General features: G+C 43.5%; 1 protein-coding gene across 1 annotated transcript in view; it reads right to left on the reverse strand.

Moving 5' to 3' along the window:
- Positions 1–24,329, reverse strand: part of NIPAL1 (NIPA like domain containing 1) — a 45,825-nt gene extending 21,496 nt beyond the window's left edge. The window contains exon 1 of the mRNA XM_073608480.1: positions 24,127–24,329. Within this exon, the coding sequence (XP_073464581.1) occupies positions 24,127–24,181 (55 nt within the window). The 5' untranslated portion in view covers positions 24,182–24,329. The remainder of the gene's footprint in view (positions 1–24,126) is intronic.
- Between the last annotated feature and the right edge of the window lie 1,541 nt (positions 24,330–25,870).

The following is a 25,870-nucleotide window of genomic DNA, read 5'->3' on the forward strand; positions in this document are numbered from 1 at the left end:
GATGTCATCATTTGTCTTTACAATGCTTCGCTAAATAATACTTGGAGTGTTGTGAACAGCGGAAATCACAATGAAATGTGATCACCTGACCTACAACAACCACGGAAGTCCTCCTTTTTGCGTTTTCTTATTACAGAATGACAGTCTAGCACAGTCTTTCTCAACCAGGGTCCTGTGGAATCCTAGGGTTCCTCCAGAGGTTTCTAGGGGTTCCTTAAGCAATGAGCAATTTCTACCTCTCTGATGAGTAACCAATGAAATGCTATCTGTAAGGGGGGGTTCTTCCCAATGGCCACAAATGTAAGGAGCATTTGTCTCAGTGACCATCATGCTCATGTAACATAAACTGTAGATATAATAATACCAGGGCTGGTGCTACCACTAGGCAAACTAGGCAGCCGCCTAGGGCGTCCAGCCACTGGTTTTCCTCCGTGTCTGCATACACTTAGCCTATATACAAACTGATAGCTTACTATTCCACTCCTCAGTTAACCTATAATCAGGGCTGGTGCTACCACTAGGAAAACTAGGCAGCCGCCTAGGGCTTCCAGCTGCTGGTTTTCCTCCGTGTCTGCATTCTCTGCAGGCTGCAGCATGTAACTAACTCAGTCTCAGGCAGCTACTCCGTCTGACCGATAGTGTATTTAGAGGCACAGCACAGCACTGGAGCCTGGAGGACATGTCCCGAGTCTCCCAACAGAACGGAAGCAAACATCCCCTGCCGCTGCGCGCCTCTATGATCATCAGTGACCGACCTGTCTGTCTCTCTCAGAGACTCTCTGGTGATCGTCCCAGTACAGCCAGCTCTGCCTTACACAATGCATCCCTTACAGCAGGGGTGCCCAACTGCTGGCCCTTTGATGTGGCTCGCCACCTCCTGCTCTGGGATGGTGGGTTGACAAGCCCAGATTGCAGGTTGCCAAGGGTGTCAAAAATCCTTGCACCAGCCCTGAATAATACTATTAGGGGTTCCTTGAGATCAGAAAGTTATTTCAAGGGCTCATTCATGTTAAAAAGTTTAAGAAAGGCCTTGTAGAAGCAATGCATTTTACTCTATTTACTCTATCTATTGCATATGCTGCTGATACAGAGACCCAGAATGATTCAAAAGATATACAAGCAGATTTCTAACAAGGCTACCAACTCAAATATTTTTTAACTTTTGTTTTCACAGGCAATAGCACTAAATTGACTACAATATAACACAACAAAGGTTGTGATGAGACTGAATGAAGTCTATCATTAGGCCTTGTTTACACTTGCAGCTGGGGGTGGTAAAAATAGACATTTAAGCCCATATTAACCCTAGGGGGGTAGGGTGGCTGCAACAAAAATGATACCCCATATCACAATCAGAGAGCACTGCTGCAGTACCACTACCAAACCTGACCCATTCAAGTGAATGTCTGTAATGCAGGTGCAGCATGGCGCTGAGGTTGAAACAGGCAGTGAAGAGGGGACATATCACCTCCCAGCGACCTGTAGGTGGGGTGCAGAGTGGTGCAACGGCAATAATTCACACAGTCAGTTGCGATAGAAGACTTGTATTGAAGTAATGCAGCAACAATTCACAACAAACCCAGTGGGAAGGCTACACAATGGGCCGGGGCGTTGCTAGGTGGCAAAAAAACCCAGGGTCTTCAGGCCGAAGTCCGAGCCCAGCACCGGGGGGGGGGGGGGGGGAGCGGGGCGGATGGGCGGGGTGTGTTACCTACCTGACGCGCACTGACCTACCTGACATACACTGACCCACACTGACCATTACACTCACCTACCTGACATACACTGACCTACCTGAGTACCTGCCATACCATACACTGACCATTAACTGAACTACCTGACATACATTGACCATTAACTGACCATTACACTCGAGACACACGAGAGGAAAGCCGAGCGCTGAGTGGGGATCTTCTCACAGTGGCGCGGCAGCCGCATTGTAATTCCCGCCTTCTGGAGCCTGCAGCGCCTATGATGGATGTCAAACATCCTGCAGTCCCCGCATTGGATGTCCATCATAGGTGCTGCAGGCTCCAGAAGGCGGGACCTGCTATGTCACTGGGCCTCGCATGGGTCCGATCGGTCCGCGCTCAGCAGCGGCTCTCGGGCTCCAGGCTAATAATAGAACCGTGCATGCCCAAGACCCAGGGCTTTTTGGGGACCCACTCGGGGGTCCGGCCACCATCAGCCCCCCCTGCCGATGCCACTGCCAACCTGGTACACTCACAGTTTACAGCAACGTGAAGAAAGCAGTCTTCAGACGCGCTGACAGCATCTGTTAAGAGGGCAAAATGCGGCTTATCCATCTCGTACCCAAGCGTGAAGATATCCAGAGGAGTTGCAACCCTACCCTTTCCCTCCTCATCAGGAACTTTTCCCTACCGTTAGTGTCATCCCTAACAGACGAGGTACCTTTCTCTTAGCTACCCACTTGCATAAAGCATGCTAAGCCTGGGGGCCAGGGCCTTAAAATGGAGTTCCACTCAAAAGTGGAACGTCTGCTCATTTGTCTCCTCTCCCCCTCCGGTGCCACAATTGGCACCTTTCGGGGGGGGGGGACAGGATACCTTTGACAGGTATCCTGTTCCCACTTACGGGGGTCCGGGCCACGGCCTGTGACATCACTGCGGGGCTCCCTCCTCCTCCCTCCTCCTCTCCCTGTCGCCGGGCCAGTAGGAGAGAGGAGTGGGGCCTCGTGCATGCGCAGTAGGGTTTCCATCGTGAAGCCGTAAGACCAAAAATGCCTGCCAAAGCCACAACTGGATTGCTTTCCTAGTGACACAGGAAACCATAGAGGAACTATGTTCCTCTTGACTTCCTCTCCAGCTACAATGCTGTTGCAGTTGAGCGCCACCTGGAGAAAGTAGACTACACCTGACAACACACCTGTTAACTGCCAAGGTGAGTCAATTTTTGGAGGAGATGTGAACACCACCACAAGTATAATTAAGGCATTAAAGGAACCATCCACATTTGTCCTTACAGGCTTTAAATTCAATTTATGCAGCAACCAAAACATTCTCCGTTCTTTCTTTGACCAGTTTACTACTTTCTTTTTTTTTTTTTTTTTTTTTTATCAAAACTTTTTTTATTGAGACAATGCATGAAGTGACATAACAACTCTACAGAATATACATCCCAGTTTACTACTTTCTGCCAAAACACAGGCTTGGCTGTGTATGTGTAGCTGAGTAGGGACATAGCGTGACAGTCTCATACAATAAATACATCCGCCTCCATAGGTGTTTCACACAGGTGTATCACAACTGTCTGTTACCATGGATGGTGTATGAGCAGAATAAAAAGAATGGATTCTCCTGATGTGTGTCAAGTTTATTGAAGATTGCATTCATTTCCCTATGCTGATAGATGTCATAAAAGCTGTATCAGTCGTTGTGGCTATAGTCACACCCAAATGTATTACTTTATTTATTACAGGTACTATGAACAGTGCCAATAGTTTTGTCCTTTCTAGTTTGAAATCATTCTACCAGTGGTGGCTGTTGTATTTTTTGGGGGGGGATGCAAACAACCACCCACCCTTCCCCCCCGACTGGCTGGCGGCATCTCCCTCCTCCCCCCACTGTCTGCTGGACGGTCTGGCACTTACCCCATCTAGGCAGGTGGCGGGCCGCAGGTAGCGGCTCTGTGTTCTCTCCTCCATCACTAAAGCTTCCAGCGTGCGGCTCCTCCCCTCCTCCTAGGCATTCAATAGGATCGCCTGTACTTTCAGCCAATCGTGTGACGGGTCTCAAAACTTGCTTCATGATTGGCAGGGAGGAGGATCAGTGCTGCAACAGTGAATATTTAATCGCTGTTGTAACACACCTGGGTGGGCTCCATTCGCATTCTCTGCACCCCTAGTCCACCCTATTTTTAAGCCTATTAGAGCCTCTGGCTCTAATCCGGTGCTTCAAAAAAAACACCACCGCCAATGTAATTGATACATATGGCATCCTGTAAGGGGCTGGACGCATGGATAGGGGGAGGCGGCGATGAATAGGGGAGGCAGCACCTGTGCACCATTAATGGACGGGCTGCCCCTGCATTCTACCAAAAATTTTTACATGAAATCATATCTTCCATATTTTGAATAATTTGAAGTTAAAGCAAATATTAGATTTGCAAGTCAGTATGACAGTGTCAAAGCCTGAGAAGGTGTACCTGTTTGTAATTTTATATATACAGTATATAAGAGCCATCATTTCTTATTACTATTTAGTACTTGGGTTCTCTTTCTTGCTTTGCAGTGCTATATAGTGATTGTACATTGCTGAACCTTCAATGCTGAAGTAAGACTGTGCTGAGGTCAGCAAATGGTAAAAAAATTCCAATAAATCGAGAAAAGATTTTTATATAGAACTTTCACAGCTGCTTTCTAGGGATTGCTAGAGAGCTGTGACATGGGAGAGACTATAATAAATGGTTACAACAGCCTCTGTGTATAAGAACTTTTAGACAGAAAATCAAGGAGAATGATACGGTATAGAGTGATAGGTGTCCAGGGAGCTGCACTTCAAGTCAATGTCCCGGGACGCCTATCACTCTCCACCATTGTCTGGAGCATAGATGATCTTCCCTTCCAGGCCAGCACTCACATTGTGGGCACAGGACTTCATTCTCACACAAATATTTTGGTTCGCAAGGGGAATGCTATGGTATACTCTCTAGGCAAAGCTCCCCCCCCCCCCCCCATTACCACCAGTTATCAGAAAAAAGAATGCCTTTTGAAGCCTTTTTTTATACTTGCAATCTCTACCATGTCCCTTGCTGGCACAACTTTCGTGAGTGACATTGACATCCAATGAATCCAGCGCTGCAGTCTGTGTATGCATAGGTTGGTTGTCTCTTCATGACATAATTACACCACTGCAGACTTCTAGGGGTCTCTAAACGATCTAAACAAAGGGCCAGTTTAATGTGCTTCAGACTTTAGGGGGGCTGGACCATGGCCAGTGGGAGTAAACAATGTCCTATCTTTGGCATTAGGGGAATTATTAGTGCCCCATCGTTGGTCTCAGTGGGAAGAATAGTGCCCCATCGTTGGTGTCAATGGGAGGAATAGTCCCCCAAGAGCTGGATAAAGGCCAGCAAAGGACAACATTTATCCTCTGGGCCGCAGTTTGGAGACCCCTCTTTTAGACCCTGAGAAGACCCTTCCACTGGACAATCAATAGAAAGTGTCCATGTCACCCAGGCAATGATTTACACACACAAAAAAAGAACTCTACTCTTTTGTAGTGAAGAAAATAGAAGTTTCGGGGCTTGGAGTGTCACGTGACCTTAAATTTAGGTAAGTGAAGGAGCATTTCAATTAGTTTTTTTAAATGAATTCAGTTATTAGTTGAGACGAGAAGCAGCTTTAATGTATACATCACAATATGGCTGCTTTGGCATGCTGATACTTTTGCATTGTTTAGAAAAAAATATGCTGACAGCTGGATTTCCACTTTTAGGAAGCTTGGAAGTTAAGGAGACTGGTAAAGTGACAAATTAAATTCAATACAAAATGTCACCAGAATGAGAAGTTTATTTAAAAGGACGGATATCTTAAATAAAGAAGATAAAACTGCAACACGAGTAGGTCATTGCAATGTTACCTTGTGTCTGTTTTATGCAAACAAGACATAGCTTAATAACAGAGTAATGCGTAAACACATGTCTATACACGTGAACAGGAGATTTAATAGAGCTGTTGAACACAAAGTGACTTTTTATAGCACACTGAAAATAAAAAGGTGAAACTTAAAACAAATAATTTCATAATGACTGTGGGTAAAAAGTGCCATAATCTTTACACGCCTTAGGTATATTTATGGAAATCAGTAGCATGTAATTAATAGTACCGATACATATTTTTATTGACTATCGACAGCATAAAGGGCAACATGCCACCTGTTCACACCACACTGGTTCCTTAGATTGGCAAACCACTTTGAGAAACACACAAGAATACCAGTCATGTTTACTGAAGCCTCATGGTGCAAGACAAAATCTAGCTTATGATGCTTAACCCCATAAAAAAGAACTATCTTATATATCCCAGATTTTTTCATTGGTATTGTTATGCCCCCTTCCTCTCCCTACTTGGCAAATCTGACAACAGCTTGGCAAGAGATGGATCCATCATAATGACAGCTTGTCTTGGCTCAGAGTACTGTCCTGTAACAAGAGGAATGGGGGGGGGGGGTTAGCCTCCTGTCTCTCTGCACACCTCTTGCCACAGCTTGAATGGGACCTGTAACTGGACAGGTATTGGCAGCATTTGCACCTGTCCCACCCCATTTTTTTAGATAGAGCATCCACCTGCCTGTCTTTATAGCCACCATCTTGGACACATTTCTCCCAGCCAGAGACCGCTCACACCTTCCCCAGCGGCAGGTTGGACTTTTTAACTAGACTAAAGCCTGGTATACATGTACCGAAAGTCGGCTGGTTGGGCAGGAAATGGGCAACTTTTGGTACATGTGTGTGGCTGTGTGCTTCTGTCAAACAGTCTTGCTGAAAAAAACAACATTTGATCAGCCATGTCAGAATACAATAGCTCAGTGGGGGAGATCCTTGCGTCACACATTGTTGTGTTGATGAGGGAATCTGTCAGTTTTTTTTTCTGTTGGTTGAACGCAAAAAAAAAAAACTGAATGTGTATACCCAGCTTTAGGAAACACCTAGCAACATAGGACAACGTACTATATGTACTTTGTCTCATGGGGGGTAGGCAGACCAATGTAAAATAAAGGGAATAATAATTCTCCTATAATCCTTCTAGGCAGTAGATCTATGTCTTATTTTTATTTTTTATTTATTTATTTCAGGTACTTATATAGCGCCGTCAATTTACGCAGCGCTTTACATATATATATTATACATTCACATCAGTCCCTATACCCTCAAGGAGCTTACAATCTAAGGTCCCTAACTCACATTCATACCTATACTAGGGCCGATTTAGACAGGATCCAATTAACCTACCAGCATGTCTTTGGAGTGTGGGAGGAAACCGGAGTACCCGGAGGAAACCCACGCAGACACAGGGAGAACATGCAAACTCCAGGCAGGTAGTGTCGTGGTCGGGATTCAAACCAGCGACCCTTCTTACTGCTAGGCGAGAGTGCTACCCACTGCGCCACTGTACCGAGCACTCTGACTGGCAAACGATCACATGACAAAGCTGTATGATAAAAATACTTGCTCATTTCCTGGCCATTATCTGTTTTTACATTTCTTTTTAAGTATCTTACAGCTTTGTAAGGGCCAGATAATTGACAGATTAAAGAAACTTTCATTGGGAAAAGACCTGCATCAACCTCCAAAACCTTAATGTTTCAGCTGACCATTCTAGCAGGCAAAACATTGACAGTTGTAGGTAATGTCAGACACATGTCTATAGGACCATTACATTCTCAGTAGCAAATAGGAATGGTAGTCTCACTTGTGAATAAGCATGTGCCATAAGAAGGAAAGAGAGGGCAAACGTCAGCACTGTCTGAAAGTTCCAGAGCTTTACATGTCAAAATAGACCAGCATTTAGCACTAACTCTCGGGTCGGGTCTCGAGTCTGCTGCAGGTGTATGCACCTCTAGAAGAAGTAAGGGAGTAGCTGGGATTTGTTCTAGAGGAAATGGCTACCTTTGTTCTGAAAAAATGGAGGGGGTATCTGTGATTTATTTTAGAAGCAATGGCTAACTTGGTGCAGGGAAGAAGTGAGGGAATAGCTGTGATTTGTTTTAGAAATAATGGCTAGCTTGGTCCTGGTAAGAAATGAGGGTCTGGCTGTGCTTCAGTCTAGAAGCAATAGCTACCTTGGTTCTGGGAAGAAGTGAAATGGCAGCTGTGATTTGTTCTAGAAGCAATGGCTATATTGATCCTGTAAAGAAGTGAGGGTTGTATCCTATGGCAATCAATAAAAAATCCAAGTATGTCCACCAATCTACTCTTTTGCAAACCATGTGCCTCATATAAAGTCCCACCCTTTTGCTCTCTCCCCTTTTGATTATGACAGGGATAGAAATGTATGACCTTACCAGGCCATAATTTCACTCAAAGTCCCAAGGGATGGAATAATTGGCCTTACCAGGTCATGTGTTCATTTAAAGTCCCTAAACATTTTATTTTTAACTCTAATAGGAGTATCTATAATTTGTTTTAGAAGCACTGGCTGCCTTGGTCCTGGTAAGAAATGTGAGAGAAGCTGTAATTTGTTCTAGAAGCAATGGCTATCTTGGTTCTGGGAAGAAGTGAGATGGCCAGGGCCGGATTTCCCACAAGGCCACGGAGGCCAGGCCTCAGGGCGGCAGTGGTGCAGGGGCGGCGCCGCTCCTGCGGTGTCTTCCCAGGTTGCCCAGGATAAGGATTGTCCCTGAATTATGATCTTTGTCCTGTGTCCCGGGCACCTTCATTCTGGGACAATACAGTGTCCCGAAATGAAAAGAAAAAAAAAAACGGTCTGCCTCCGCCACTCTGATATAGTTACACTCATCTGCAGCAGAACTGGTTGCTAGGCTAGGGCCGCCCCGCGTCTAGCAACCAGTGACGTCGGCTGACATGTGGGCAGTGCACCCTATGGCTGAGCAGCGCATCTCCGACTCTGAGACGAGTCCACCCACCTCCTCTCTCCTTCTCTGCCTCCGGCCAGCAGCAGAGGGAGAGAGAGAGACCAGCCAGGCACACCAGAGCAACGAGTCAACAGGATCCAGCCTGTGCCCACTGCCCAGTCAGTGCCAGTGAATCCCGGGGCCACCGCCGACTACTCCCAAGTCCCGCAGCCGCTACAGGGGAGCACATTGCCAGTGGCCCGACTTCTCCAGTCCAGTTCTCCTCCTGAGCCTCCTCCCGTCCACGAGGGCCGCGAGTTTTGAGCCGCCACTGCGCCAGACAAACTTCCAGGACCAGGTTAGTGTTTGTTCATGTGGCAGAAAATATCATTCATGGCAGTGATACAGCAACTTGCTGGCAAATTCTTGTTTAGTCACTATTAAATTATTAACCACTTAAGCCCTGGACCATTTTGCTGGCCAAAGACCAGAGCACATTTTGCGATTTGGCACTGCGTCGCTTTAACTGACAATTTCACGGTCGTGCGACGTGGCTCCCAGACAAAATTGATGTCCTTTTTTCCCCACAAATAGAGCTTTCTTTTGGTGGTATTTCTCGTGTGTGGAGATATGTTTTTAATTGATCTATTGTAGCAGTCATCGATAAAGGACGAGAACGGTGGTATGTGTGTGGGGGAGGGGGGCGGCATTGAAAGACCCGGCCTTGGGGCGGCAAAGGGAGTAAATCCGGGCCTGGAGATGGCAGTTGCAATTTGTTCTATTAGCAATGGCTTCCCTGGTCCTGGGAAGTGAGGGGCAACTGTGATTTGTTCTAGAAGAAATGGCTATCTTGATCCTGTGAAGAAATTAGGGCTTATCTTGTTTTAGAAGCACTGCCTGCCTTGGCCCTGGTAAGAAATGTGAGAGTAGCTGTAATTTGTTCTAGAAGCCAAGGCTACTTTGGTTCTTTGAAGAAGTAAGGGAGTAGCTGGCATTTTTTTTCTAGAACCTCTCTCTATTTGGGTCCCGATTTAAACAAAATTGGACAGGAGGCACTAAACAGCATTCAATGATGCTATATTATATCATATTTATGTTATTGCATGTTAGGATACCAGTGATACAGCAATTGTTCCAAACAAGCCAGTATGAAATGATTATCATTAGACCATATGTTTTTGTGATAAGAACAGCACATGAAGTGTCTTCTGTTGCTAAAAACATTTATTGTCATACATGTAAAGGTGGGACTTTATCAAAACTGAAGAAGACAGAAACCGGAACAGATGTGCAATGGCAATTAATCAGCTTCTATATTCAGCATGTTCATCTTTAAAAAATCTTTAAAAATTAAGTTCCCTCAAAAACGCTTCTGGTCATGGATAGAAGATCTTTGAGCTCTTTCGGAACTTGGATCATTGCCAAACACCCAACTACCATCTAATGTACGTAAGTCGTTATACTAGTGATAGGTGAATACAGCTAACCTATTGCCTGGTCAAGTGGAAGAAAAAATTCTTCACCCATTTTGGAAGTTTTGCCTGCTATTGAGGAGAAAAATGTCTATCTCTGCTGAACAAGAAATATGACAGCTCAAACTCAAACAGTAGGAACAAGAAAATGAAATATGTTTCTTTGTGTGAGTTCTGCTATTCAATGGGGAGGAAATGCAAAATTCCTGCCCACAAAGTACTGGGTTTTAGTTTACCTATGGCTTGGTAAGTACACATTCAGTTTCCGGGGGATAAAAATTGATTGTTATCTTCTGGCATTACGTTACTCCAACAACACTTCAAGCATTTAGAAAATGTACATAGGATCCCTTAAGTTATAATGAGCCAGTTAGTCTACTCAGAGCCAGTTTGGCCAGTTATTCAACTCCTTTCAAAGATTGTTACTGTATTTTTTTTGTGGTGCTGCACATGTGACGAGCTATGACTCCGACCATTTGAGGACTTTAAAGTTCAGCTGAGATCACATATGCAGCACCATGGCAACAGTAAGTCAAACAGAGGCCAGGAATGGTAGCTTCTTTGTCTGTAAAGCAGTGGAGGGTTCAGTTCCCCTTTAAATGTAGCATATAATGCATATGTGCTAGAAGGCAGAATTTAAAGCGTATCCAAACCCAAAACCAAAAATTGATAGTATTGCAGCTTAATGGTCCTTAAACGTGGTGACTGCATTCGTTTTTTGTTTTTTTTTCACACTTTTCTCCTTGATTTTAACCTGGTAATCCTGTCATGAACTCATCCCTGTCCTATACTGACAGCTATACTTTGCAGCATTGTAACACAAGGCTAGGAAGTGTGTTTGGACTGTGGTAAGACTATATAACACTTGCCTTTCTTCTCCACAACAGGGTAAGGTTTTTTGTAGTCCACAGAGATAGCAGGGAACAATGCCACAGTTCACCCCCTTGGTCTGGTTGTAAGTGCTCCAAACCGTGCCCAAAAATGTGTAAGCATGCGTTCAGTTCAACTATGCCCTGTGTAAGCACACCATTATAGTTAGAGTTTACATACACTTTAAATGAGAACACTGCAGAAAACAACATTAGTTAGTTTGATAGAGGGGATTTAGTTCCACTTTAAGTGATATACTTTACTGGCTGAGCAAATTAAAACTTCAAGGTTTTAAGAGAGCTGCTGTGTCTTTCTTTAAAGAAGAACTATTCTTAAAATGTTTTAAATTAGATTTACTCCACAGGGGAACAAATGCATATAGCCCTTTAATTGGTCCCATTTTGATTGGTGGCCCAATGTTCCCAAAACGCACCTCTGTATGTTGGTTTTTACCTTCACCCTCATTTGAAGACCAAATCATGGGCATTCTGTCTGAGGAGGTTCAGCCAGCACTGATCCCTATGCCCTCTCTAAGCTTAGTGCTTAGTGATCTCTCATGATTATGAATGAACAAGCAGCATGGCTTGTGGTGGCTGCATTTGTTTTATTTTTAAAGCTTGGGGGGTGATTTACTAAATATAGTGCTGGATAGGATGGGTTGTTTGCCTTGAACTTCTCAAGAATCTCAACCCCATTGACAAACCAGGTTGAGTTTACAAATAAAATATACAATATCACAGGAAATCACTGAAAGCAATACCTAGTACCTAATAGTAGTGCTATATGAAAGAAAACAGGCACCAAACCAGTAGCAAAGGCAAACTTAATATATTGTAACCAAATATGGGTGGTAACTGGGCAAGCATTAAATGGATTAAAAATGGTAACAACACAATTTAACATACAAAGTGATTAACGGTAAGGACTAGGCATAAGATTAAGAGTCCAGATCAGCAGTAGCAAGGCCACCTCAAGTGCAGCAGTGAGCACTAGTAAAGTTTAATCTACCGAGTGCTGGAACGATACTGCCAGAGCGCATTTGTGATGGCAATGCTAGTCCTACATCAACTGGGTATGCATTGTCCAAAAGAAAAGGAGGGTGGTATTGGAAGGGGCAGGAGAACAAAGGGGGCTTGCTGAATAATTATTTTGGGAGAGGCAGCCCATTGAGATGTTCTTCTGCCGGCTATCATTGGGACCCTTTAAAAACATCTTTGCATTTAACGACAGTCCCAGTTAACCTGCATGCAGTATAGGTACAGTATAGATACGGTATAGTTTCAGCACAGGCATATATACACATATATGCAGTTTATAGACAGAGGCACGGAAACAATTACTGTAAAAAAAACTTCCCTGTAATCACCATAATTAGCTAATAATGATGATCACGTGATCAGGAAACCCCAAAATCAGTTTCTTATCTTCTTTTTTAGCACTTGAGGGTTCAAACTGCACTTTCACAGTGCAACAAAAGTGACTGAAAACAGAGAATGTTTGTAAGGACTTGTTTACATTTGCTTTGTTGTTTGAAGTATGATCCACATTTGGATCGCTCTTCAGACAGCAATAGACAGGCGCTGAGGAGGCACTGTATCATTTGTGGGTTACAGGATGGTTGCAGTGTTGCCCCATTCAAATGAATGAGTTGCGCTGGAGGTATAATTCCTGCATGGAAGCAAAGCATCGTGTCTGTGGCATGTGTACATCACAGGCTGCTGCCTCTGCAGAAAAAGGGAGAGTAGTTGGGGGGGGCAATAAAAATGCAGCCTAACCATGTGGTTTTACTGCCCCCCTGCTCCCCTACCCCCTGGAAGTGTAAATGAGCCCTAACTGTGGCAAATTTACCCTGTCAAGGCTCATTCAAACATACGGCTAGAGGGTGGTAAGACAGTTTCTGCCCCCAAATTTCCCACATAAAGAAAGGCATGCAGCTATACACATGCTGCAGCAAAAATAAAACCCCCCGTCACATGCAGCAAGCAGTACCACCGCCAAACTTGAAGTTATTGAGGCTGCGCCACAACTGCCTTGCAACCATGTGCAATGCGTGTGCTGGTTCAGCCTTTTTAGGGTTACAACAGACAATGACAAGGACATATTGCCTCCCAGCTGCCAGTCAACCACCCTCTCCTGTACAGCTCAGTTTACATGCCATAGCAGTCTGCAAGCAGACAGGTAGCTGTATTTTTTTTTCAGAAGACATTGCAAGTCTGTTCTGCAATAAATATGGTAACCCGCCTGCTAGTGATCTTTTTTTTATTTACCCTTAAGTTTCATTTTAATGCTATAGGGTATTAAACAATTATTTGCCTGCCAACACCTATGTGAAATAAACCTTAACCACCTCACTACAGGGCACTTTCACCCCCTTCCTGCCCAGGCCATTTTTCAGCTTTCAGCGCTGTCGCATTTTGAATGACAATTGCGCAGTCATGTTACACTGCACCCTAATGAAATTTTTATCATTTTTTTCCTCACAAATAGAGCTTTCTTTTGGTGGTATGTGATCACCTCTGCGGTTTTTATTTATTGCGCTATAAACAAAAGAAGAGGGACAAGTTTGAGAAAAACACAATATTTTTTACTTTTTGCTATAATAAATATCCTATTTTTTTTTTTTTTTTAATTTTTTTCCTCAGTTTAGGCCGATATGTATTCTTCTACATATTTTTGGTAAAAAAAATCGCAATAAGCGTATATTGATTGGTTTGCGCAAAAGTTATAGCGTCTCCAAATAGGGGATAGATTTATAGCATTTTTTTTTTTTTTTTTTTTACTAGTAATGGCGGCGATCTGCGATTTTTATTGTGACTGCGATATTGCGGCGGACATATAGGACACTTTTGACACATTTTTGAGACCATTCACATTTATATAGCGATCCGTGCTATAAAAATGCACTGACTGTGTAAATGTGACTGGCAGGGAAGGGGTTAACACTAGAGGGTGATCGAGGGGTTAATGTGTGTCCTAGGGAGATGATTCTAACTGTGGGGGGAGGGGACTGACTGGGGGAGGTGACCGATCGGTGTCCCTATGTACAAGGGACACACATCTGTCTCCTCTCCTCTCTGACAGGACGTGGATCTGTGTGTTTACATACACAGATCCACGGTCCTGCTCGGTTGCTGGGCAATGGCAACGCGGGGCACGCGCATCGGAGCCCCAGTGACGCGGCGCGCGCGCGCCCCCTAGTGGCTCGGGAAGGCAGTCATGTCATATAACGTCCGCCCAGAATGAGAGCTGCCTCGTCCCGCAGTCATATGACAGTGGGCGCGCAGCTAGTGGTTAAGGACCAGTTCATGTTTAGATAAAATGTCCCCAGCCCCCACACCCTACCCCCAACCAACTTTAAGCTAAACCCAACCCAGTTGCCCACTTACCTCTCTCTAACATCGGCAGCCCTCTGAGGTGTTTACATCCTCTATTCAGACATCGTCTCAGTTCTACCTCCTCCTCAGTTACTTCCCATAGACTTGAATGGGCAGTACCCATATGCTCTGAGTAGGACCCCATTCAAGTCTATACAAAGCTACTGTACAGGTCACCTACAAGAAGATCTGTGAATGAAGGATGTAAACACCACACAGAGCTGTTGCTGTGAAAGTGAGATGTGTGGGCCTTTGAGTGATAGGGGGATGAGTGTAGTATACCTTAGAATACATTAGAGGGGTAAGGAGTGGGAACTGGGGGTTTTTCCTCTAAACTTGCAGTTTTCCTTTAATTTGCCCCTTGCCAGGGTGTTTTCTGGGAGAATATTTACAGCTGCATGGTCAGGAAGATATAGCAATAATAGCAGTAATGTTTTTTTGTCTAAAAAAAGAAATATCTCAAATTATCAATTTTCTACAAATATGACAATGGACCTCAGATGCATTCTCAGGGCTGGAACAGTGTTTACATACAGAACCAGCCTGCATGAAAAATGCCAAGTCTGGACTTATGCCCTGCTAGCAGCAAAGCATACTATTGCAAAACCCTGGAAAAAGCAGTTTGTCCATTTTGTGGAAGTTCGCCAATGAGTAAATACTTTTTTTTATGAATAGGAAGCTCACTAGTATTCTGTTGGATAAGCATTCCTTAAATTATGGACCCCGTGGAGAGAACATGCTCATCCTTTGCTACCTATGGTATGTTATACCTCCCTATATGAGTTAAGCTTTGGGCCCTGGGGCTGGGTGTCCTCGATATCCACTTTCTTCTATCCCCCCCCCACCATCTTCTTTCTTCTCTACTTTATTATAATCTTTTGCTTCCCTACTGAAGAGATGCTTTTCTTACCTCTGCTTTAATGAGCACCATACAATCTGCCTGGATTTTTCTGCCATTGAACTCCCCAATTAGCCAATGATCATAAATCAATGGCTTCCTGTTTTGTTTATCTATAAACTCACAATCATGTTTCTGTATAGTCCTGTGTACTTGGGAAGGGAACCAAGTCCAGAAAGGGTCAATGAAGATAGTTATTCGACTGATAGGTGTTTATTAGGTGCTTCCCTGCATGTCATACATAGGTGCCGTGTTCTCACATTAATGTAATGCATTTTTTATTCTTATGTGTTGAAAGGACATAGTTTAAAGTGATTAAATTAATTTTTTTAGGTTTCATTTATTTTTATTTTAAATTTAATTCATCCTCAATATGGCTACTGCACACAGTGGCAGGGAGACTTCAGGCTCTGCACCAAGGGAAACCCATGACTGGTACAATCACAGTCAATAAAAACCTCTCTGAGTCACTTCCATGGTGCTTCAATCCATGTCACCTAGGCCATGTCTAGCTGTTACTAGGGCATTCCCTTTCACTGCCATATATAAATGGCATTCACCCAGAAGTAATTTTAATTTGAAGAGGCTAACCTATACTGAATGTAGTGGAAGTCATTTAACCACTTGCTTACTGGGCACTTAAACCCCCTTCCTATCCAGACCAATTTTCAGCTTTCAGCACTGACGCACTTTGAATGTCAATTGCGCGGTCATACAACACTGTACCCAAATGAAATTTTTATCATTTTTTCCCACAAATAGAGCTTTCTTTTGGTGGTATTTGATCACCTTTGCAGTTTTTATTTTTTGTTAAAAAAAATGTAAAAAGACCGAATTCAAAAAAAAAAAAATTTTTTTTTTTTTATATTTTGTTATAAAATTTTAAAAAAGGTAATTTTTCTCCTTCATTGATGTACGCTGATGAGGCGGCACTGATGGGCACCAATAAGTGGCAGTGATAGGCACTGATGGGTGGCAGTGATGGGCACTGATGGGTGGCAATAATGGGCACTGATCGGTTACACTGATAGGCAGCACTGCTAGGTGGCACTGATTGGCACCACTGGTTGGCATTGATAGGTGGCACTTGTGGGCATTGATAGGTGGCACTTGTTGCCATTGATAGGTGGCACTCATGGGCATTGATAGGTGGCACTGGTGGGCACTGTGAGCACTGTCAGGTGACAATGGCAGGTGGCACTGGCAGGGGGTACTGGTGGCACATATGAGGCAGAATTGCCTCCTCCTCTGTGGGACCGATGTACCTTGCAGATAAGCCGGTGATCTTTTTTTTTTTCTCCTCGTGCTGTCAGCGTGAGGAAAAAAAAAACAATCACAGAGCTTTTGTTTTGATTATGTGATCAGCTGTCATTGGCTGACAGCTGATCACATGGTAAGGGGCCAGGACCTACAGGGCACGCGCAGGGCGCATGCACAGGGGAGGCCATCATATGACGGCCTCCTGGAAATTCAGGTCCGCGCTGTGGCCGTCATTCGGCTATAGCGCGGATGTCAAGTGGTTAAACATGTGATGTAAAGGAAACAAGGATGTGCCATGCACAGTAAACAGTCATATTACGTCTGTTATTCTGCTGACACATATTTAAAAAATTAAACAGAACTGCAACCTGACTGCAATGAGCAACAGTAAGATTTGTTATTAATAACCCTTTTATTACCAAAATGCAACCTGATATACAGTTGTGCTCATAAGTTTACATACCCTGGCAGAATTTATGATTTCTTGGCCATTTTTCAGAGAATATGAATGATATCACAAAAACTTTTCTTTCACTCATGGTTAGTGTTTGGCTGAAGCCATTTCATATCAATCTCTTTTTACTCTTTTGAAATCATAATCACAACAGAAACTATTTGAATGACCCTGACCAAAAGGTTACATACCCTGGTGATTTTGGCCTGATAACATGCACACAAGTTGACACAAAGGGGTTTGAATGGCTATTAAAGGTAACCATCCTCACCTGTGATCTGTTTGCTTGTAATTAGTGTGTGTGTATAAAAGATCAATGAGTTTCTGGACTCCTGACAGACCCTTGCATCTTTCATCCAGCGCTGCACTGATGTTTCTGGATTCTGAATCATAGGGAAAGCAAATTAATTGTCAAAGGATCTGCAGGAAAAGGTAGTTGAACTGTATAAAACAGGAAAGGGATATAAAAAGATATCCAAGGAATTGAGAATTCCAATCAGCAGTGTTTAAACTCTAATCAAGAAGTGGAAAATGAAGGGTTCTGTTGAAACCAAACCACGGTCAGGTAGACCAACTAAAATTTCAGCCACAACTGCCAGGAAAATTGTTCGGGATGCAAAAAAAAACCCACAAATAACTTCAGGTGAAATACAGAACTATCTGAAAACATGTGGTGTGGCTTTTTCAAGATGCACAATAAGGAGGCACTTGAAGAAAGATGGGCTGCATGGTCGAGTCGCCAGAAGAAAGCCATTACTACGCAAAGTATCCCGCTTACAGTGCGCCAAACAGCACAAAGACAAGCCTCAAACCTTCTGGCACGACGTCATTTGGAGTGATGAGACCAAAATTGAGCTTTTTGGCCACAACCATAAACACTACATTTGGAGAAGAGTCAACAAGGCCTATGATGAAAGGTACACCAATCCTACTGTGAAACACGGCGGTGGATGGCTGACGTTTTGGGGATGTGTGCGTTACAAAGGCACAGGAAATTTGGTCAAAATTGATGGCAAGATGAATGCAGTATGTTATCAAAAAATACTGGAGGAACATTTGCATTCATCAGCAAGGAAGCTGCGCATGGGACATACTTGGACTTTCCAACATGATAATGATCCAAAACACAAGACCAAGTCCACCTGTCATTGGCTACAGCAGAATAAAGTGAAGGTTCTGGAGTGGCCATCTCAGTCTCCTGACCTCAATATTATTGAGGTCAGGAGACTGAGTTCAAGCAAGACAGCCCAAGAATTTGCAGGAACTGGAGGCTTTTTGCCAAGAGGAATGGGCAGATTTACCATCTGAGAAGATAAAGAGCCTCATCCACAAATACCACAAAAGACTTCAAGCTGTCATTGATGTTAAAGGGGGCAATACACGGTATTAGGAACTGGGGTATGTAAACTTTTGATCAGGGTAATTCGGGTAGTTTCTGCTGTCATTATGATTTAAAAAGGGTAAACACAGTTGACTGATAATAAATGGCTTCAGCCAAGCACTAACCATGAGTGAAAAAAATGTTTTTGTGCTATCATTCATATTCTCTGAAAAATGGCCAAGAAATCATAAATTCTGCCAGGGTATGTAAACTTATGAGCACACTTGCATATAAATACACAATATACAGTATATATATATATATATATATATATATATATATATATATATATATATATATATATATATATATATATATACACACATATATATATATATATATATATATATATATATATATATATATATATATCATAAGGTAATGAGCATTCTGGAGTTAGTTTTTATGTCACTTCAGTAAACACATGTGATCTAACCATCAAATCAGCTTATGAGGAATTTCTGTTTTTGTTTTACTCTTCTTTAAGATCACCGAATACTATACAACCTAAATGTACAATTTCCTTTAGACCTACCAAAAACGATGTAGTGCAAGGGTTTGCCTGATTGGATACTAATCTATTAGTTAGAGTAAGTAGGTGACTGGCATTCAATTTTTTTAAACATTCATTTTCTTTTTTAACATTTTCCTTTATTTTTGTACTATTTTTTGTGTACATCCTGTCACAAGAGTAGTTCAGTGTCACCATAGTGACACTGTACTATGGGAGGGGGCTGATAAGGGATTCATTTTTTTACACTGGTATTGCTTATACACTGATGATCACTGTATAAGCAATAGTTTTAGCTTTCAAGCATATGTTAACCATTCATAAACAGTTTGCTTATGGTTGTGATCTGTGATTGGCTACAGCTAATCACATGGTAGAGGTAGCCAGGTACCATGAAAATTGCGTAGGGCCAATCACAGATCAAAACCATAAGTAAATAGTTCATGAATGGAAATCCATTCATGACAGTTTGTTTACATAGTGATCACATGATACCCGGTACCCAGTTACCGGTAATTGTAATCCACTGTGTCTGGTGGACACAGCAGTTAAAAGAGCGATGCGCTGCATCACCCTAACCTGGGGGATGTACATGTATGTGATCCAGGCTGCTCATGCTGGCCTGGAAGAGGTTAAAGTGGGAGAAGTCAAAGCCTAACTAAGTCTAATGCCCTGTACACACGGTCGGATTTTCCGACGGAAAAAGTGTGATCGGATTGTGTTGTCGGAAATTCCGATCGTGTGTGGGCTCCATCGGACATTTTCGTCGGAATTTCCGACACACAAAGTTTGAGAGCAGGATATAAAATTTTCCAACAACAAAATCCGATCGGTTAAATTCGTGTCGTGTGTACAAAAATCTGACGCACAAAGTGCATGCTCAGAATAAATAAAGAGATGAAAGCTATTGGCCACTGCCCCGTTTATAGTCCCGACGTACGTGTTTTACGTCACCGCGTTCAGAACGATCGGATTTTCCGACAACTTTGTGTGACCGTGTGTATGTAAGACAAGTTTGAGCCAACATCCGTCGGAAAAAATCCATGGATTTTGTTGTCGGGATGTCCGATCAATGTCCGATCGTGTGTACGGGGCATAAAGCTACTCCTACCCCCATTCTAAGTGTATCTCCATTCACCCCTGTGTGTTCCAGAATGGCGGGCGATTATGCAGTTCCAGAATCATGGCAGAACACGGGATGTGTTTGCGATGCCATTACTTCTAATGGCACCCCAAACGTGGTGCGATTTTGCACCGGTTGTCACGTGATGAATCATGCTGCAATCGCGGCAAAATCGAAACACGTGAAGCTTGATGCTCAAAAAGGAGTAGGAGCTTCTTTTGGGCCACAGCACCCTACCACAACCACCTACTTCAGATCCATTCCGGATGCATTTCTGCATGCACGTTTTTAACATGTTCTGGTGCGGTTTTGATGCGTTTACAGATACATTGTTTTCTTTTTTTCCTGTTTTTTTTTCACTGTACTGGGGTCTGGTGTGTTTTTGATGCATTTTACCACATTCCAGTACAGTACATTCCAGCGCAGGAAAAATGTAGCATGTTCTACTTTTTTTTTGGAACTGGAACTGACTGCACTGGTGTGAACTATACCATTGGAAACCATATAACCTACTTTCCAATGCGTTTTTGATGCAAAAAAAAAAAAAAAAAAAAAATGCACTGGATTGCATGTGCTGTGAACTGGCCCTGTGGCAGGGTTCACACTTCGGCGAATTGGACGCAGGTTTCTGAGCATCTAGATCGCATGACAGGAGACTGTGACCGTCTCTCAATGGAGCTGGTTCATACAGCTCCTGGGCGGCTGCGGAGCAGATTGAACAAGAGTCCTGTGCGTCTTTGGCTCCATTTCAGGTCCAAATTCAGGCATAAATTCCCTGAAACGGAGAAAAGGGACACACTGGACCCCCTGCTGTGATCTGATGACCGGACCCCCTGCCGCATCTGATCTTAGTGTTCACCCAGCCTTAGAGTCCATTACATGCAAGAAGTACCATGGCTATAACAACACATGGGTCCAATGGCATAGCTGAGGCCTAATGCCCCGTACACACGGTCGGACATTGATCGGACATTCCGACAACAAAATCCATGGATTTTTTCCGACGGATGTTGGCTCAAACTTGTCTTGCATACACACGGTCACACAAAGTTGTCGGAAAATCCGATCGTTCTGAACGCGGTGACGTAAAACACGTACGTCGGGACTATAAACGGGGCAGTAGCCAATAGCTTTCATCTCTTTATTTATTCTGAGCATGCGTGGCACTTTGTCCGTCGGATTTGTGTACACACGATCGGAATTTCCGACAACGGATTTTGTTGTCGGAAAATTTTATATCCTGCTCTCAAACTTTGTGTGTCGGAAAATCCGATGGAAAATGTGTGATGGAGCCCACACACGGTCGGAATTTCCGACAACAAGGTCCTATCACACATTTTCCGTCGGAAAATCCGACCGTGTGTACGGGACATTATAATGAAATTGTGCGGATAACACTTCTGTAGCAACTGGCAGTGTCAACCAGTCATTTGGGTCATTGATCTTATTATAAAGAATGCCTAGATAAGGGACAGATAGTAGGAGAGCTCTCAGCACTACACTAGGAATCAGCGATTTGGATAAAATGTATAATTGTAGTGATAAAAATAATAATCATACTAATGATCAATTTTTATAAGAATTTATTATTATTATAGTAATTACCATGATATTTTATACTATGACATAATTATGCACAGTTACTCTATAAACCCTATACAAACTTCTTTATACTTTTTTTTTTTATAGAAGTACGTAACTTACTAAATTCTTTAATGACCGAGTGTTGAGACAGTTTGATGTGAAGGGTTGAGATGACAGGACGTCAGAACGGAGTGTTTCACCTGATTAGATCATTCTCTTGCCCTACCCTGCTTGATAGAACCTTTCTACAGACCTACAGTATGTATGCAATCAGTGGAAAATATCAGCACACTGTGTTTTCACGTCAACCATGTAACCTGTTCCAAGCCTTTGACGTGACTCACCTGCACAGTGTCTAGGTATGACCCTGCTGTGTACACATCACACATTAGCATAGCCGTTCCTGTCCAGCTCTGATGTCAAAGTGTCTTTGTGCAGCTCGTACCACCTTTCATCATCAGTCATCTCTCCTCCCTCCCTGAGTCATCGCTCAGATCACCTGTTCTTCCACTACCCCCCCTTCTCACCTATACATACCAGAGACGTGACACCTAGGTACCTCTCCAACCCCAACATCATCACACCTTCCTATCCAAAGATCAGCTGGATTCTTCTATACATACAACACAATATTACACAACGGATCTCCCATCCTAAATAATGAAAACGCTCCTCTCATTCCACCATGTAGGAATTCACTATCGGCGTATAATCAGCAGAATAAACTAGAATCTTCACAATGATGTACCTAGGGGCTGCTTTACACCTGACGCAGTTGGGTGCGTATTTTTGTAACACATCCTGAATGCATGTAAAATCAATGTTTTCTAATCACACCATTGCGTTCAGGTCCAGCGCCGGAACGCCCACAAAGGCGTATAAATCCATTAAAATGCAGATAGTCACAGGGGAAAAAAAAGTTTTCATACTAAATATAGTTGTTTGTAATAAGGGGCAAGTTCACACCATAGAAACGCAGTCCGCATGCATCTTGGATGCTTTTCTGCATGCGTTTTTGATGCGTTCCAGTGCTTTTTGTTCTCCCTCTTTTTATTTCACCTTAAATATGGACGTGTATGTTCCGGTGCGTTTTTGGTGCATTCCGATGCGTTTTCGATGAGTTTAAGGGCCAGTTCACACCATAGAAACGCAGTCCGTATGCGTTCCAGATGCTTTTCTGCATGCACGTTGTTGGTGCTTTTTTGGTGCGTTTTTGGGGCCAGTTCACACCACATGCAGTCCAGAGCGTTTTTGTTCTGCATCAAAAACATATGGAAAGTAAGTTATATGGTTTCCAATGGCATAGTTCACACCAGTGCGGTCAGTTCCAGGGCTTTTCAATTCCAGAAAAAAAAGTAGAAGATGCTGCATTTTTCCTGCACTGGACTGTACTGGAACGCAGTAAAAATCAAAGATACAATGGAACGCATCAAAAACGCACTGGACCCTAGTATAGTGGGGAAAAAAACAGGCAAAAAGAAGAAAAAAAAAGCACCTGGAATGCATCCAGAAACGCATCAAAAATGCACCGGAACGCATCAAAAACTCGTTAAAAACGTGCCTGCAGAAACACATCCAGAACGGATCTATAGTGCATTTTTGTGGTGTGAACCTGCACTTGATGCGGTCCAGTGCATTTTTTCTCGCTCTTTTTTCTTATTGCCAGTTCACACCACATGCAGGCCAGTGCATTTTTATTTTCTGCATCAAAAAGGCATAGAAAGTAGGTTATATGGTTTCCAATGGCATAGTTCACATCAGTGCAGTCAGTTCCAGGGCTTTCCAGGGAAAAAACGTAGAACATGCTGCATTTTTCCTGTACTGGACTATACTGGAACGCAGTAAAATGCATCAAAAGCGCACTGAAACTCAGTGGAATGCACTGGAACACATGAAAAGCGCATCAAAAAGGTACTAGACTCTAGTATCGTGGTAAAAAAAAAGAAGAGAAAAAGCACCTGGACTGCATCCAGAAATGCATCAAAAACACACCAGAACGTGTCCAAAACGCGCATGCAGAAACAGATCTGGAGTGCGTTTTTGTGGTGTGAACTAGCCCTTAACCTAAAATAAGCACATGTGTGTTCCAGTGCGTTTTTTGGGCGTTTTGGTGCGTTCCATTGTGTTTTTGATGCTATTTCCTGCGTTCCAGAACAGTCCAGTGCAGAAAGAAATGCAGCATGTTCTACTTTTTTTTCTGGAACTGGAACGCACTGGAACTGACCGCACTGGTGTGAACTAAGACATTGAAAACCATATAACCTACTATCCATGCATTTTTGATGCAGGAAAAAAAACGCACTGGACTGCATGTGGTGTGAACCCAGCCTTAAAGAAAAAAATGATGCCAAAAAAAGGCATTACAAATGCATGCAAACATGAATGTGGAACCGCACATCGAACGCAGGGATTGCGGTGTAAACGATGCACATTTCTCACCTTCTCTTGGTAAATCGCTGTTTGATCTGAACATCCAATCAGTGCAGATGAAATATTAAAATATCACGTTACCGGAGTGTGATTGGTCGTTTAAAAGGAGCACAGGTTTGCTGCTCCAGCCTAACAATAACCCTTCGATCTCCTTTAATACATAGGCTATATGAAGAGATGTACAGACCGTAGATATCACAGGTGAGATATATAGGTAGAATAGAATGTCACTAACCTGTGCTGCAGACGCTTCCCGCTGGCAAGGTGATAATAGGTGGTGCCTCTCCCATCCTTCAATCCAGGAATATGTCTCCTGAGCTCACCCTCCTGAGTCCACCTGGAACTCTCCTGGTAATGTGTTGTCACCTCCTGTGTACTGATTACTGCAGACCTGCCCCTTCATCCCTGCCTTCACTACACTAATATCACAACACAGGCTACACCCATTTACTTACTCTGTGTGTCACAGGCTCGGTGACAAGACACTGGCTGGTGTCAACAAACTATTTGTACAAGTCCTGACCGGTGTACGCTCACTAATACCTGATTTTTTGTTAAAAGGTGACTGTTGGCTGAGTTATTACCAAGCAATCTATAATTTACAGGTCCGGCTATAGGAAGGTAAAAGTCAGGCACAGAGATGCAATGTAATGTATACAGTTTTTGAAATGAATGTATTTTTTATTGTGGTGTATTACATTACAGACAGTGGTTCACAGGAGATTTAAATAGCAGGGATAATAATTAAAGATTTAGGACATACTGAACAACCATTCTGGTAATTATGCAAATATAATTACATAATGTTTTGTAGTATGTTCATTTTTATATTTATGTCTGTGTGCACAGTCCACATACACCATACAATCATCTTCCATCACACCATTCCTCTCACTGACACCAACAATGGGGCACTATTCCTCCCACTGACACCAACAATGGGGCACTATACCTCCCACTGACACCAACAATGGGGCACTATACCTCCCACTGACACCAACAATGGGGCACTATACCTCCCACTGACACAAACGATGGGGCACTATACCTCCCACTGACACCAACAATGGGGCACTATTCCTCCCACTGACACCAACAATGGGGCACTATACCTCCCACTGACACCAACGATGGGGCACTATATCTCCCACTGACACCAACAATGGGGCACTATTCCTCCCACTGACACCAACAATGGGGCACTATTCCTCCTACTGACACCAACAATGGCACTATTCCTCCCACTGACACCAACAATGGGGCACTATACCTCCCACTGACACCAACAATGGGGCATTATACCTCCCACTGACACCAACGATGGGGCATTATACCTCCCACTGACACCAACGATGGGGCACTATACCTCCCACTGACACCAACAATGGGGCATTATACCTCCCACTGACACCAACGATGGGGCATTATACCTCCCACTGACACCAACGATGGGGCACTATACCTCCCACTGACACCAACAATGGGGCACTATTCCTCCCACTGACACCAACAATGGGGCACTATACCTCCCACTGACACCAACGATGGGACACTATATCTCCCACTGACACCAACAATGGGGCACTATTCCTCCCACTGACACCAACAATGGGGCACTATTCCTCCTACTGACACCAACAATGGCACTATTCCTCCCACTGACACCAACAATGGGGCACTATACCTCCCACTGACACCAACAATGGGGCATTATACCTCCCACTGACACCAACGATGGGGCATTATACCTCCCACTGACACCAACAATGGGGCACTATACCTCCCACTGACACCAACAATGGGGCACTATTCCTCCCACTGACACCAACAATGGGGCACTATTCCTCCTACTGTCACCAACAATGGGGCACTATTCCTCCTACTAACACCAACAATTGGGCACTCTACTGACACCAATGATGGGGCACTTTTCCTACCACAGACACCAACAATGGGGTACTATTCCTCCTACTGACACC

The sequence above is a fragment of the Aquarana catesbeiana genome, linkage group LG01, assembly GCF_042186555.1.
Source record: "Aquarana catesbeiana isolate 2022-GZ linkage group LG01, ASM4218655v1, whole genome shotgun sequence".
Lineage (NCBI taxonomy): Eukaryota > Metazoa > Chordata > Amphibia > Anura > Ranidae > Aquarana > Aquarana catesbeiana.